Genomic DNA, 14,720 nt, shown 5'->3' on the forward strand with positions numbered 1-14,720 from the left:
GTCAGATAAAAGGTGGGAGAACACTACATGGCTCTCATTTGGTGTTGGTAATATACCATAAAGTGCAGCAATGCGCCAATAAAATAGGAGAAGAAAACAGTTTTTCCGCTTTAAAAGATGTTTTAAAAGTCTGATTGAAAGGATGATTTATGAGGTAGGATTTATTCTAAAAGTTCCTAAAGAGCCAAAGTGCTGTCCCGCTTCCACATTAGCCTCTCTCATGTGTTTTTAGTTTTCTATACATGTTATATGCTTGCTAGGGTATTACTGTTCTGGACAGTAACATTATTACATCATCTAAATGAAGAAAGGTTTTCATAGTGAGACACTTTACCTTCTGTGGACTGAAAGCTTTTAAGAAATATCAAACAAAGGTAATGTCTGGCTGACAAGGGCAGTGTCTACCTTATGAGAGTGACTCGTCTCTGTTAAGTAGAATATGGACAGAAAACACCATATTTCATCTTAGAAGGAATGATAAAAGCAGAGAAATGAAACCTGGCAAACAAAACCATTTGTTTACAATGAAAATACTCCTTTAAACATCATAACAGAAAATAGGAAATTGTTTGTAGTTTTAATGAGTTTAAATGATGAAAAGAAGAGCAGTGTAGATGTCTGTGATGGACTTTTCATTTGTTTCTAATAGGATTAACCCAAAGTGTGACTGGGAGGTATAGAGTACAATAGGAAGACGCCATCACTCTGTGCTGTGCAAAATAAATGTTAATACAATTCTTGTCATGGCTGCACTGTGGTTACTATCGCCTCACAGCAAGAGGGGCCCTTGGACTTTACATTTTCTCCACGTCAGCGTGGGTTTTCTCTGGATTCCTCCCAAAGTCCAAAGACATGCAGCTGAAGATGTGCCTTTTGATAAAAAAGGTTCTACAAATGTGTTCTGATTTTATTCATGTCTTGGCGAGCGTCTTTCAAACATCACACTCGCCCTATTTTCTTTTCTTCTCTTTATCTTGAAAGATAAATCATAAATAAAGTGGTAGGGCAGCACATTTGCACGTTTGTTTTTTTTAATTCATGCATCTACATCTCAAGGTAACCTGTGGAGTTGTGGATCACAAATGGTGCTTTGGAAGAATGTTTTGATGAATGGATTTCTGTTTTGTTTGTGTCTCGTGTTTTACAAGCACATGCACAATGATGCACACACATCCAGACAAGGGTGATATGATGGCAGACATTTTTGCCAACTGCAGAGGGCAGCAAAGCAAATCTATAAGTGAACTAGATGGTAGTTGGTAGCTGCGTCTGCAACGTTTCCTTTTCCTCCCTGAAGAGCGATGACACACCTGTAGGAGACCCCTCCCTCAAAGTACAGGTGGCCAATAACAGTGACACCCTCAAACTGCTGAAAATGAGCAGCTGCCCTCTTCTTTCACCTGCAGGTACTGACAAATAATAATGGTGGCTATTAGGGAGGTTAAGGATAAATAATGATTGACTAATTATCGTTAAGGATTTGACTGATGAAGGACAAATATAGCTGACGTTGCGAATTTTGTACATCTTGGGAACATCAGCCCCTCCTGGAATGTTTTCAGCAGCAGGACATCACATTTGAGAGGCAATGGTGGAAGTAAAATAAATATAAAAGCACATTTATCAGCAATTTAGAAAGAGAGCAAAAATTACTTGGAAGATTATTCTAGCAGCTGTGGGAGATAGAACAGTGTTGGCCGACATTGCTGAGCCTTAATTAGGTTGTGTAGATCTATAGTCTCCTAATTAGTTTTTCTTCTCCTGTGTGTGGCTGATCATTGCCACGGCCTGAGAGAACTAGCGCTCAACTACCATTTGCTGAGTGATGAGCTTCTCACTTCTCTCTCCTCCGAGAAGCACGTTCACCTCGAGCACCTTCGCATCGACGTGGTTAGTGAGACTCCTGGCCAACAGTTCCACGCCATCAAGAAGAGCAGCTGGGACGCCATGGTGCGCCACTCTCCTAAATGTAATCTGGTCATGTACTTCTTCCTCTATGAGGGTGAGTTTGGCCCATTCTTTCGCGATGAAGTTCCCGTCACGCATCTGTACTTGGGCCGCTCTGTCAGTAAAGACGTGCCGGGTCGCGTTGGGCTCACCTGCCCGCGTCTGATCGAGCTGCTGGCGTGTGCCAACGGGCTGCGGCCGCTGGATGAGGAGCTGATCCGCGTCGCCCGGCGCTGCACGCAGCTGTCGGCCATCGGCTTGGGAGAGTGGGAAGTGTCCTGGAGCGCCTTCGTGGAGTTCGTCAAGATGTGTGGCGACAGACTGACACAGCTATCCATCATGGAGGAGGTACTGGTTCCAGATCACCGCTATATGCTCTATGATATCCACTGGGAGGTGTCACAGCAGTTGGGTCGCGTCTGGTTCCCAGACATGATGCCTACCTGGTAGATCTACGGAAGGAGATGGAAAATTGTGTCCAGGTTTTTGTGAGTGTGTGTCGTGTTTTATTTATTTATTGTGGAGACGGCCCTCTTCTTTTTTTAATCTTTGTTTTTGAGAAAGGCCCTTTCCCAGGCACCAGTGTGTGTCTGTGTTTTTCTCCCTGAATACATGAAGCAATTGCACCTTGAGATTTGATGTGATGAAATGTGTAACACTGATTTCAAATCTGCCATGCCATTCTATTTATACAAGTTGTATGTATGTGTATATTCATATCTAAATGTATTTCACTTGTTGTCACACATATAATCCGGCACCTTATTCTCTGAGCCCTTTATTAAGGGCAAAAAAACACCCTGCAATTGTTTTTCCACAGGAATTAGCAGGAATGTCTGGGAATTAATCGGAATGAACGGAAGGTTATTGGGGCTGCACACAGCCTGTTTTTAATGTATTATGTGCAGGCAGATACATAAACATTTTGTCATATCATAGATGGACATAAGTACAAATCATTCCAATAGAACATTTTATTTCAGTCAGGTAACTTGACATACTGACACGTTTAACAGATTGTCATCACTACACTGAAAGCAAAACGTCTTTGAGACCAGGAAGTTTAGAAAGTTACGTGCGATGGAAAAATGCATCTTACATGCATTAGATGAGGATGTTCACCATTAGAAGCCAATATGTTTTGGTGATATTCAGTCAAAATCACCACAACTCCCCCCTTTATATAGTCATGGAAGGTTTCTGATTGAATTTTTAGATTGACACATTGTGACTGTACAAGAATGACAAACATTTCATGATGACGGGGACAGTCACCCCAAGTGTGAAGCGTGTGATAGACTGGATGGTTGATCACAAGACTCAGTCAGAAAGGCCATAGTACATATCCATGTGTCAACTGCTCCTACCTCTTACGTCATGTTTCTATTGGATGTCTTGGAATGTGTTTCTGAGTCACTGCATCTCATTTAGAAAAAGAAAGCTGTCTCTTACTCTGTGCTCTAATTTAATATGGACAAAGCTAAAGACAGTTCCATCTCCCCTTTTTCAGGACAGCTATTTGTGAAGGCGGTGCTCTTCTGTGACTTTGGCCATAATCATCTTAGTCTGTATATACTATATCTCTCTCTTTCTCTCTAGAGAGGGTTATATTTGGACATTTCTGTGTGTAATGTACAGTAGCTTTATTTTTGGATGCCTTGTTCCTATTGAAATTGTAAATATCAAAATGTTATATTGCGAACCAAATGGGAGGAAGAAAGTCTAACTGATATCTGTATATTTACTGAATCCTATGCACTTTTACTCTAATGAATGACCCCAAGATGAGCATGATGAGCTGCAATGTCATTCTAGGCATTTTGCAACCAATTGATTTTGATACATTGGTCACAAAAGCTGTCAATCATATGAGTCATTTTTGATCGATTTTTATGGAGTTATTTTCTATTCTCAGAAACATTTTAGGTTCTAAGAAATTAAATTGTTTGATTTTTGACATAAGCCTTTTGGGAAATGGACAAACCAAACCTGGCTTCACTATGCTACTAGTTTTTACAGACAGCAAGATGTATTCTGGTTTAGCATTTGTTAAACACACTTTGGAGGTAAATGTAGTCGCCGAAAGGGTCGCCATGCAAGAAACTCAAATTGGTTGACAGCCAGATCTTTTAATACATGGCCAAACTCTAAGTTACGTTTGTTATCAACAGTTATGTCCGGTAAACACAGCAGCATATTTAAAATGATGATCAATTGACAAACACACAAAATACATATTTCTATCTTCAAGAAAAACAGTTTTTCTCTATGTGAATTTAGCTCAAATGTATTGAGTAACATAATTGCTACAAATGTTAGAACAGCATTTTGCTGTTTCTGGCTGGCCTACAACAGGGACAATTATTACAACTTAAATTGATGGCGGTGCTTCAGATTGTCCAAAGTCATATTTATCTGTTGCATAAAAACAAGTACCACATCATCCAGAAACCAGAGCTTATGTATAACAGACTAGACAGTGTGGCAGCTGAATGTTGATGAGACTGAATGTTTGCCTGAATGTGTAAGAATGAAATATTTAAGTCTCATAATTATTTTGTTGCAATAGAGTGAACGAGTAATAGTTGCTAGATGTCGTAAGGTTGATTCATCAAGGTTGACTGTGCTATAAAAGAGACCTGTAAATCATTATGATCAGTTAAAAATGGATACTTGTTCTACAGGGTTGATGTTAAACCTTTTATTGTGTATTTTGTTTGTAAATGTTAATTACAACAAAGTCACTTCACATTAATACTTCTGCAGTTGTTAACCTCTAATGGGGACCCATCATGTCTTCATTTTATGTTTTCTGTATGAATGTCAGCAAAGACTTTATCCTTTACTGACGTACAATACATTTTGTAATGAAATTATAAAGTCTTGCCATCTGCTGGTTAAAATGAACTGCATTTGTATTCAGTTGTTATAGACACTCATTTTAATATCCAAGGATAGGCCAAGTAAGGGCTGCAGCTTTTATTAGTGTACGGTGACAATTTCCTGTTTTAGCTGAACATTACTGAGACGATTTATTGCAAGGTAACCTCTTGTACTTTCCCTAAAGACTTGTAATATTTGAGTTGAGTTCATAGCCACTTTAAAAATGTCTGTTTGAATCCATATTCCATCTGAACTATAACACATACAGGTCTGAAGAGAGCTGAGCTGAGTTTGATCTGGACCAGCATGGTCCACACAATTTAATATTTTTTAACTCTTAGTAAAACAGTCACAAACTATTCGGGGGAGTGGAAAACATCAAATTAGTCATTCAAAATGAATTATGTTGACACACCCTCACAGTATTGAGGTCCACAGTAGACCTTAATGAATTCTATCAGATGTGGGGAAGTTGGCTCATCGTTTGATTATTTGCCTTCAAGTCGTTTCATTGTGTGAGCGACGCCCCGCTAGAATTTCAAATCTATAAAGACTTGGAAATTAAATATATTTTCATATGTTTGTTTAAATTATTGTCAAAGTATAATTTTGTCCAACAAAAATAGCATAAATGCAATGTTTTTCTTAAGATTCTGTTCTATAATTCTGCTCTTGCAGCCATTCATAACTCCTTTGTGTTCCTCCTGCAGAGCTCTTATCCTTTGTCCTCAATGGGCCACAAAGAATGTTTTATTAATCAAACACTGCAAAAATGTACAAAAAATACGTGTTTACAGAGACGTAGGCAAAACATAATATTGTTACGAAGTAGAAAAATACACCTCTACACAGGATTAACTGTGAGTCAACTCATTTTATCTTTAAGCCAATGAAAATGGTTATATCAAGCTTCAAACCTCCCTGTGAGATAATTGTATCATTATAGAGAAAGGGAATAGCGTGTAATACAATACAAGTACATTTTATTTATACTGCACTTACCTCCAAGCAGAGTGCTTTCCAAACGACACTAAACACGAGGACCCATTGAAATGATAGCTCCAGTCTGATAGACGACAGAACTTGAGTGCTGTCTCCCGCTCCACCCACAAATAATTACGTTTTCAAGTCTTTAGGATTTAAGTGATAATAATTCACATGTTGGCAGCACTGCAGGTGTGTCAGGTGATGAACTCAGATGGCTGGTTTTACTCAAATCCACATTATTTCTCCATTATTCCAAACACAGTTTTGTAAGTTTTATGAATATCCAGATATTTACAGCTTTGTATGTACAGAAACACTCACAGGAACATTCTTGTCTTCATTGTTTGCCAAAATATGCATTAAATTGTTTCTGTATGTGTGTATTCTATATGTGTGTGTTGCTTCAGCTGTCAACCAGCACTGTAACAGCTCTGTCCATACATCGGATCCTCGCATAGGGCTGTCGTTACGCCTGTCTTTCAGTACGATGAGATCAACGGCAGTTTGGTGCAGCAGATGCAGAAAGCTAATGATGTTAAACTTCCAGAGACCCTCCCCAAGGGGGCCTGAAGCCGCAGCCAACTCGGGCACGGTACGGGTGTACTGGGAGGGGACTACACGGCGCAGGACGATTCTGCTTTTCCCTGAAAACTTTGGCAACACAGCGAAAGCGAACTAGCACACCAATACATGTCAGTTCATTAGCTACATTTCTAGAAACTGTCGTGCTAAGAGGGGATGCTTGGCGTGGCTGGAATGACGGGCAGGTACGATTGTTCATTAGCTTCTGTAGCTAACGTTAGCGGTTAGCAGCAAACATTCACAACCGCTAACTTCAGCCAGCAAGCTAAAGCTAACGTCATATTAGCTCACCATAGGGGCAAAGTTAGCTAACTGCTACGCTACAATGGGTACACCATAGTTAAGGCACCAGCAAACATGTAATGATTAATTCATAATTAAGTCCACGCTAACAGTTTAAAGGCTTCCTCCCTGTTATGATATGTTACAGCTATTGTTAGTTAAATAACGGTATGTAGTGTTCTTCCCCACATTGGAGCTAACTATACAATTTACATGCTAGTTAGCTGTTGTTCTTTTAATTCTCAACATGAATTATTAGCACTCACCGCCCTGTAACTCAAATCATAGCGGTTATGAGCATTGATTAATTCTAAGTCATTTAAAGACAGCAACTATTGCATGGAATGCCATTACTGGCCAACATGATGAACCAACATTACATTATGTGTGGTTGGAGTAATATCAGCTACTATTGTTTTATATTTATGTTTAACACGGAGCTTCAGTCAGCATTGGCCTCACACTTTACTGACGTACTGGCAGAAAGTTGTGGAATAGCATTGAACTGTATATGTCTGGGTATTATTTGTCAATGTATTAGTAATTGTGTGTGTGTGTGTGTGTGTGTGTGTGTGTGTTGGAGCGGAGGAAAGGCTGCACATCGTCATTCAGCTAGCTTTCACTACCTCTATTCCTTTACCAAATTAGGAGACGGCTGTGGAGTGAGTAACCGTGTTAGTGAGTGACCAAACTGATTCACATATTATTTTCCCACTCGCCATGGTGACAGCTGCTGAAACAAGCGCAGCAGTTAATGTAGGAGTTATGTGAGAAATGCTAAACATTGGTCCGGCCTTGCATCCCAATTGCCAGCCTAACATTTCACGGGGACTCTGGGGAAGTAATGTACTAATGTGTATTTTCATGTCTCATGCAAACAGCATTGCTAATGCCCTGGCCAGTGCAGCCTGTGAGCGATGTAAGAGTGGCTTTGCCGCGACCGAGAAGATCGTCAACAGCAATGGGGAGCTGTACCATGAGCACTGCTTTGTGTGTGCCCAGTGTTTCCAGCAGTTCCCAGAGGGACTCTTTTATGAGGTAGTGCACTCCAATAAGCGCTGTAAAGCGTTTCACAAATCAATACATTGATGAGCTGTACTTGATGTGCTGCACGTGTGCTGGCGATTTGTCCAGTACTCTTTTATGTAGAGAATGTTTCTCTTGAGTGAAATGATCTCGATCCAATTTCTCTTCACAGTTTGAAGGGAGAAAATATTGTGAACATGACTTCCAGATGCTCTTTGCCCCTTGCTGTCACCAGTGTGGTGAGTGTTATAGGACCTTTACTCATTACTAGAGCTAGTATTTGTGGGATTTTGTCGACCCCAGAAAGACTAGACTACACTTTGTGTAAATATTGAAGTATTTTGTATTTGAATATTTTCGGACCATGTCTTGATCTAATTGAGATATACCTGGTACCAGAATGCATCTCGGGTGGCCCTCAAGTGGGTATTTGAGATTAGACTTTGCTTCTCTGCTCGCAACCTGTTTGAAGGAGTTGTTTTGGATTTTTGGAACCTTGTGTGGGGTTGAACTTGAAACCCTGGCCTCGCAGTAGTTTTGCATTGGTTTATATAAGAGGGCTAAATCTTCACTAGCCCCATGACTCGATCTGATTCAGACGTCTATGATTTGAATCAACGATTCTCGATGCATCTCAATGTGCAGCATCCTCAATGTTCTATTTTACTGCACATGGCTACTTTTTCATCAATTAATACAAGCAGTCGGGTAAATCTGGACTCGCTTTTTATTTAGAACGTTTTTTGAAAAATCAGACTACAACAGTGTAATATTAGACGTTGCACCTTTTCAACACCTGCTCAGCACAATTTAATTTCAGCCTGTATGCGTGTTTTATTAATTTCAACATTGTTGAGGTAGAGGAGGTAGTAGAGGAGAGAAAGAAGAGAGATACAAGCGTGACAGTAAATGACAGCAAATATTCACACTGACCTGAAATACAACCAAACTCCCGATAATGTTCTGTCTCTGCATCGATGCAGAATCGTTCACGTCTGCATCACTAAGCATCTTAGAATTGAGACATTTCTATTTTTATATGTGTTGAAGGTTTGCCGTGATACAAGTACGTTAAAACATCTTGATTAAGCTTTATTTTAATGCCGTCAGTGTTCACGTCACAAATCCTTTCTGTTGGTCCCCCTTCTGCTTTTGGATCGTTGTCTACGCGACGTTTATTCGACAAACCTTTCATAAACTGCTCCATAGCTAGTAGCAAAGCATCAGGCCTTCACCACATCTCCACACACAGTTTGGGAACCAATGATCCGTGGTACATTTGCATGTAAGCATCCCTGACCTCCATATCCAGTGTGTCCTCCCTGCTCTTTTAATATATTCATACTTTTGTTTAACTTTTTATTTAGAACTTCCCACGTGTGTTTAGATCACCCAAGATGCATTTTAGTGCTACGTAAGCTTAATCTTAATACTGCTTGACTGTGCCCAGGGAGAGACAGACCTGCTCTTAATTAAATTAAATGAATAAGATTAAAATGCATTCAACATTAAAGTGTCACTTTGAGAACACTATAGGAAGCACTATAGTGCATTGAAGTAACACCAGAACTCCATAGGGGCGTGCGCTCATTAGGAACCATGATGTATGAATCTGTATTTTGTGTATGCTCTGTATGATATACTGATGGCATCCAGTCCCAACAAATATTAAAAAGGACTTAGACTTGCCTCAAACTGATCTCTCACTTATGGCTTTCCCTCAGGGGAGTTCATCATCGGTCGTGTCATTAAGGCCATGAACAATAGTTGGCACCCTGACTGCTTCTGCTGTGACATTTGCCAGGCTGTGCTTGCAGACGTGGGGTTTGTCAAAAATGCTGGCAGGTCAGTATCCCGTCTTATTACAGTCTTAATATGGAGACCCTGTGACAGCCGGTAAAACCGGTGGTTATACGCGTGTCAAGCTGCTGACTCTCTCGCGTTTGCGTTCTAACAAATACTGGAATTTTGAGCAGCTGTGACAGAGTATGTCTAAACGTTACATTATGCTCATTACACCCCTAAATCTGGTTCTCATCAGGCACCTGTGTCGCCCTTGCCATAACCGCGAGAAAGCTCGTGGCCTGGGCAAGTATATCTGCCAGAAGTGCCACGCCATCATTGAAGAGCAACCGCTGATCTTCAAGAACGACCCCTATCACCCAGACCACTTCAACTGCAACAATTGTGGGTCAGTCTTGCCTCTCCGCCTCACCGTTAAGCACAGAAGGCAGTACGCACTTGAGAATATATTCAAGACATCACGAAAAAAAAAATGATCGTCGATGTGTTTTTAATGTTTCTGTGCCCACAGGAAGGAATTGACAGCTGAAGCCAGGGAGCTGAAGGGAGAGCTCTTCTGTTTGCCCTGCCATGATAAGATGGGCGTACCGATCTGTGGTGCCTGTAGGAGACCCATCGAGGGCCGTGTTGTCAATGCCATGGGCAAGCAGTGGCATGTGGAGGTTTGTCCAAAAGACGGAGACGACTTATGATACGGTGTATAGACACTTTAGGAATTGTGATCATGTTTACGGCGTTCGTTGGTATTTGCTTGGAAAGAAATAAGGACAGGCAAGTGTAACTGATATGGACATTATCTTTTTATTGAGTTGCCAGCTTGATGTAGGTGATATTGTATGTAAAGCCTTTAAACTGAAGCAGAATAAAACGCTTTCATGAATTTCAAATTGAGATACTTATGTACAGGAACATTTTAGTTAATTGAATAAACAGCTTCAGTACCAAAACAATGTTAATGAGCTAATTTGAGGCAGTAGGAGAAATGTGAGCACTCTTAAAAAGATTGTTTCTCCCGAGGCAGAGCGCAGCAGATCAAGTCGTGTGTTCGTCTGTCTGGAGGCTGCTGAAGTTTATACTGTTCAAAAAAAGCTCCAGACTATCAACAGTGTTAAATAGTCATTTGCTGAAATTAATTTAGTATCCAACCACCTCAGGAACTTTCATGGCGCAGTCATCAGAAAAGTAGAGCTATTTTAAAAAACACTGTGGGACGCCACACTGGTGGGCTGAATGTGATTTGAAAAACAAAACAAAAACAACAGTAATATTTCACCACAGGTCAAGTCTGTAACTTTTGAAAACATTTCTAACTAAGTAAACACATTCATATAATGCTCATGTATTATTCATGTTGTGTTGACAACTGCTCCTCTAGTCAGTTTCACATGCCTACATTAGGAGTCGTCCCCCCCCCCCCCTCTCCCTCAACAACATTTGTTTTTGTTTACAGCATTTCGTGTGCGCCAAGTGTGAGAAGCCTTTCCTCGGTCATCGGCATTATGAGAGGAAGGGGTTGGCCTACTGTGAGACTCATTATAACCAGGTACGAAACAGAAGAGCCAGGTAAAAGAGTGGCTTTGGAGCACATGACAGACACAATATTAGCAATGCTAATTATTTTTAATTTCCTTTTTTAAAGCTCTTTGGCGATGTGTGCTATCACTGCAACCGTGTGATTGAAGGCGACGGTGAGTATCGATGTGATATTTCATCTTCAGGGCTGTGTTTGAATGTTGCTTGAACATGCAACAGTTGAATGTTGACGATTATTCCCCTTCTTTTCTCCCGTGACCCCCTCAGTGGTGTCTGCTCTCAACAAGGCCTGGTGTGTCAGCTGTTTCTCATGCTCCACCTGCAACACAAAACTCACTCTCAAGTAAGTGATGTTGCTCATTAAAAGCTCTCATTGATGGCTTCTTTTTTACTAACTCATACAATACTGATGTGTCCTCTCAATTCTGTGGAACACTCTTACTTAACACATACTTTAGTGTCAGTGTTAACACTTGTCTGTGCGTATTTCACTTTCCTGCTACAACTCTTCCCTCTTTGGCTCTTTTCCCTCCCCTTTTTCCCTCCAAATTCTCCTCTGACACGCTTCACTTCACTTCTGTGGTTACTCAGAGATAAGTTTGTTGAAATTGATCTGAAGCCGGTGTGCAAGCACTGCTATGAGCGCATGCCAGAGGAGCTGAAACGTCGCCTGGCTCGACGCGAGCGCGATGCCAAAGACCGCAAGAAAAATCCTGCTGTCTGTCTGTAGAGTTATTAGTCTTGACAACTCACCACTCCGTCCTCGGTTGGTGCTCTCTCTGACTTCCTCTTTTTCTGTGGTGTTCCATGTTTGTGACAGTATGGCATAGTGCTGGGCGGTATACCGGTTCAACCGGTTTACCCGTTTTAATTTCCTGTATGATATTAATTTTTCATATACCGTCAGCCGAAAACAACTGCTGTCGCTCTTCTTCAGGCAGCAAAATATATTGTTCGCCACAACAGGCGCTACGGTCGGAGCTAGTTGTCTTAACTGTATTGAGAGGGAACCCTAATCATGGTTATAACACAACAATTAACAACCCACAACTAGCGCTCTTTAACAGGGCAAAACACCACGATACAACAGTTTGTGACACATAAACAATTTGTAGCACTAATAATTGTACATTTATAAAATTACGCTGCCGAACGGCATGCTGGGTACAACTTGCTATCTACCCCGGTAGTACAAGTCTGCTAACAGCTGGGAGAGGCTCCGTCGCTACATTAAGAACAGAAAAGAGCGATGCAGGAGGAACAAAGAGACTTTTGCTTTGTTGGGTATTTTGGTCAGACACATATGCAACGCTGAGTACCGTGTAATATGTGTGGTATTTGTTATAAATGCACGTTGGTACATAGAGGGTGATAAGAAGCTGTACAAGGAGGGGCTTAGGACCCAGGGGAATGTAGGTGAAGGAAACAGGAAGTGACGGAAGACGCCACACAAACGGCTGTTCACCACTTGCTGGCTGGTTGGCCGGCTGGTTCTTGTGTTAAAAATGTGCTTAATAATCAAACGCGCGATAAAATACTTTTCGGCGTTAATTAATGAATGCGTTAACGCGGGAAAAAAATACCGTGAAACCGGTATAATCTTACAAAATACCGTGATACATATTTTTGGTCATACCGCCCAGCACTAGTATGGCATGATGTCATTATTTGTCTTTAATTTGTAAGGTATAAGCCGACACCCTGCAATTGTTATGCGTTAAGGGAGTTTGTGCGAAACCTCTGAAGTATACATTCATATCAAACTTAAGTTTGACTCAATTGATGCTAATGAGTAGGGCTTATAACAATTATTTTCCTTATTAATTAATCTGCTCAATAAATGGGTTAATTGTTAGGTCTATAAAATGTCAAATAGAAAGAATTTTTTTTTCTCCAAAGTCTTTAAATGTCTTGTTTTGTTCAATGGACTGTTTGAAACCCAATTATGTGCATATTCTTTGAAATTGGTGAAGTTGATTTATCCATTTGCGTGTGTGTGTGTATGTGTATATATACATATACATATACATGTATATGTATATATATATATATATATATATACATGTATATGTATATATATGTATGTATATATATATATATATATATATACATGTATATGTATATATATGTATGTATATATATATGTATATATATATATGTGTATATATGTATATATGTATGTATATATATATATATACATGTATATGTATATATATGTATGTATATATATATGTATATATATGTATGTATATATATATGTATATATATATATGTGTATATATGTATATATATATATATATATATATATATATGTATATGTATATATATGTATATATATATATGTATATATATATATATATATATATATATATGTGTATATATATATATATATATATATATATATATATATATATATATATATATATATATATATATGTGTATATATATATATATATATATATATATATATATATATATATATATATACTTTATCTACTAACAGTTTTAGCTCTATTCATGAGAAACTTAAGCTTTCCTCAAACTTTATTTTTTTGGTTTGAATGAGATGACTAATGTTTCACTAAAGGACTAAGCTGGATGATAATTTCAAAGGTTTCCATGATTCCATGTCTGAAGCTATTTAGATACAGAGTAATGCAGGTGCGGGGAATGTGAAAGGTTAATGTAAGTTAGAGACAAAACATTAGATTTAGTTTTGACAGAATCTTTCTTTCCTTCTTTGCAGGAACAAGTTTGTTGAGTTTGACATGAAGCCTGTTTGTAAAAAGTGCTATGAAAAGTTTCCTCTGGAGCTCAAGAAGAGGCTGAAGAAGCTGGCTGAGTCCTTGGGACGCAAGTGAGCTGCTTTACAGCCAAACAAACCTGGAAGTGTTCCTGCTGTCTGCAATGAACTGCTGCATACCAACACAAGGACCCAGAGTTGTACCAGTACATCAATATTATTCATTTAAATCTGGGATCCATTTAATATGTACATCTATATCACTGTGGAGTTGTCATAAAGATGCCTGTTAGTTTTTCCTTCTATACACAAATGGTTTTTTTTAATTTTTTTTTTAACATTCCTAAATTGGCCAGATAAGTTTTTATTATAGAAGAGATGTGGTGTCCCAGTTTATTATAACTTTACCATGAGCATGATTGCCAAAAACTGTCTACAATTTTTTTTATTTTTTATTTGAAGATTGTTTGACGACATATTGAATAATGTGTGCCTTGAATATATTAACTATGTGTCTTAATATGCAAATAATGGTTAAAATGAGACATGCAGTTATGACAGTTATGCCTTATTATATGCTTCTCAATTAGACAAAGTATAGACTGAAAGCAGAATTCCAGCCTTTTCACTGTTTGAGCTTTTATACCTCAGTGTGAATAATTACAAAGTAACCACTATGCTCTTTAGGAAATTGTAACAGTTTCTACTACTGCTAACATGAAAAAATAAATTCCATGTTGCAAGAAGACCTTAGCAATGAACCATTACCTGAGAAAATATATCATATGGGTGCTAATATCATTAGAAACACCACAATATGCTTACTGTATAGTAGTGTCTTTATTTCAGTATGTATGGCAGTGAAGTGTTATTGCCTGTACTGTAAAGGCCTTGGGATTGTCAGCCTCATATTTTTAAGACTGTGCAACTTTCT

At 39.1% G+C, this 14,720-nt stretch overlaps 2 protein-coding genes across 4 annotated transcripts; both read left to right on the forward strand.

The window, feature by feature from the left end:
• Positions 1–1,249: 1,249 nt before the first annotated feature.
• On the forward strand, positions 1,250–2,397 carry LOC137887727 (F-box/LRR-repeat protein 3-like). Its single transcript, XM_068730911.1, has 2 exons — positions 1,250–1,409; positions 1,760–2,397. Exons 1-2 carry the CDS (start codon positions 1,250–1,252, stop codon positions 2,395–2,397), a joined length of 798 nt encoding a protein of 265 aa, XP_068587012.1.
• A 3,893-nt stretch (positions 2,398–6,290) lies between these two features.
• LOC137887359 (LIM and senescent cell antigen-like-containing domain protein 1) lies at positions 6,291–14,532 on the forward strand. 3 transcript variants are annotated; one of them, XM_068730284.1, is made up of 10 exons: positions 6,291–6,584; positions 7,563–7,719; positions 7,880–7,946; positions 9,432–9,552; positions 9,749–9,898; positions 10,022–10,172; positions 10,961–11,053; positions 11,150–11,198; positions 11,311–11,386; positions 11,635–13,036. In XM_068730284.1, exons 1-10 carry the CDS (start codon positions 6,556–6,558, stop codon positions 11,771–11,773), a joined length of 1,032 nt encoding a protein of 343 aa, XP_068586385.1. In that variant the 5' UTR covers positions 6,291–6,555; the 3' UTR covers positions 11,774–13,036. The 3 variants fall into 3 exon arrangements, with proteins under 3 accessions (XP_068586385.1, XP_068586384.1, XP_068586383.1); XM_068730283.1 differs by lacking the exon at positions 11,635–13,036 and adding an exon at positions 13,790–14,532 and having other exon boundaries at positions 6,298–6,584; XM_068730282.1 differs by lacking the exons at positions 6,291–6,584; positions 11,635–13,036 and adding an exon at positions 13,790–14,532 and having other exon boundaries at positions 7,369–7,719.
• The last annotated feature ends 188 nt before the right edge of the window (positions 14,533–14,720 follow it).

Source organism: Cebidichthys violaceus, unplaced genomic scaffold (assembly GCF_023349555.1).
Source record: "Cebidichthys violaceus isolate CVI_PGR_0920_01 unplaced genomic scaffold, fCebVio1.0.p SCAF_5, whole genome shotgun sequence".
NCBI lineage: Eukaryota > Metazoa > Chordata > Actinopteri > Perciformes > Stichaeidae > Cebidichthys > Cebidichthys violaceus.

What these genes read in the sequence shown, in the direction of transcription:
- LOC137887727 (XM_068730911.1), top strand. Translation starts at nt 1,250, where the DNA reads ATGGTAGTTGGTAGCTGCGTCTGCAACGTTTCCTTTTCCTCCCTGAAG. An exon ending in TCTTCTTTCACCTGCAGGTA is followed by an intron (nt 1,410 to 1,759) that starts CTGACAAATAAT and finishes TAGTTTTTCTTC; the next exon opens with TCCTGTGTGTGGCTGATCAT.
- LOC137887359 (XM_068730282.1), top strand. Translation starts at nt 7,456, where the DNA reads ATGCTAAACATTGGTCCGGCCTTGCATCCCAATTGCCAGCCTAACATT. An exon ending in CAGAGGGACTCTTTTATGAG is followed by an intron (nt 7,720 to 7,879) that starts GTAGTGCACTCC and finishes TTCTCTTCACAG; the next exon opens with TTTGAAGGGAGAAAATATTG. An exon ending in TTCAACTGCAACAATTGTGG is followed by an intron (nt 9,899 to 10,021) that starts GTCAGTCTTGCC and finishes CTGTGCCCACAG; the next exon opens with GAAGGAATTGACAGCTGAAG.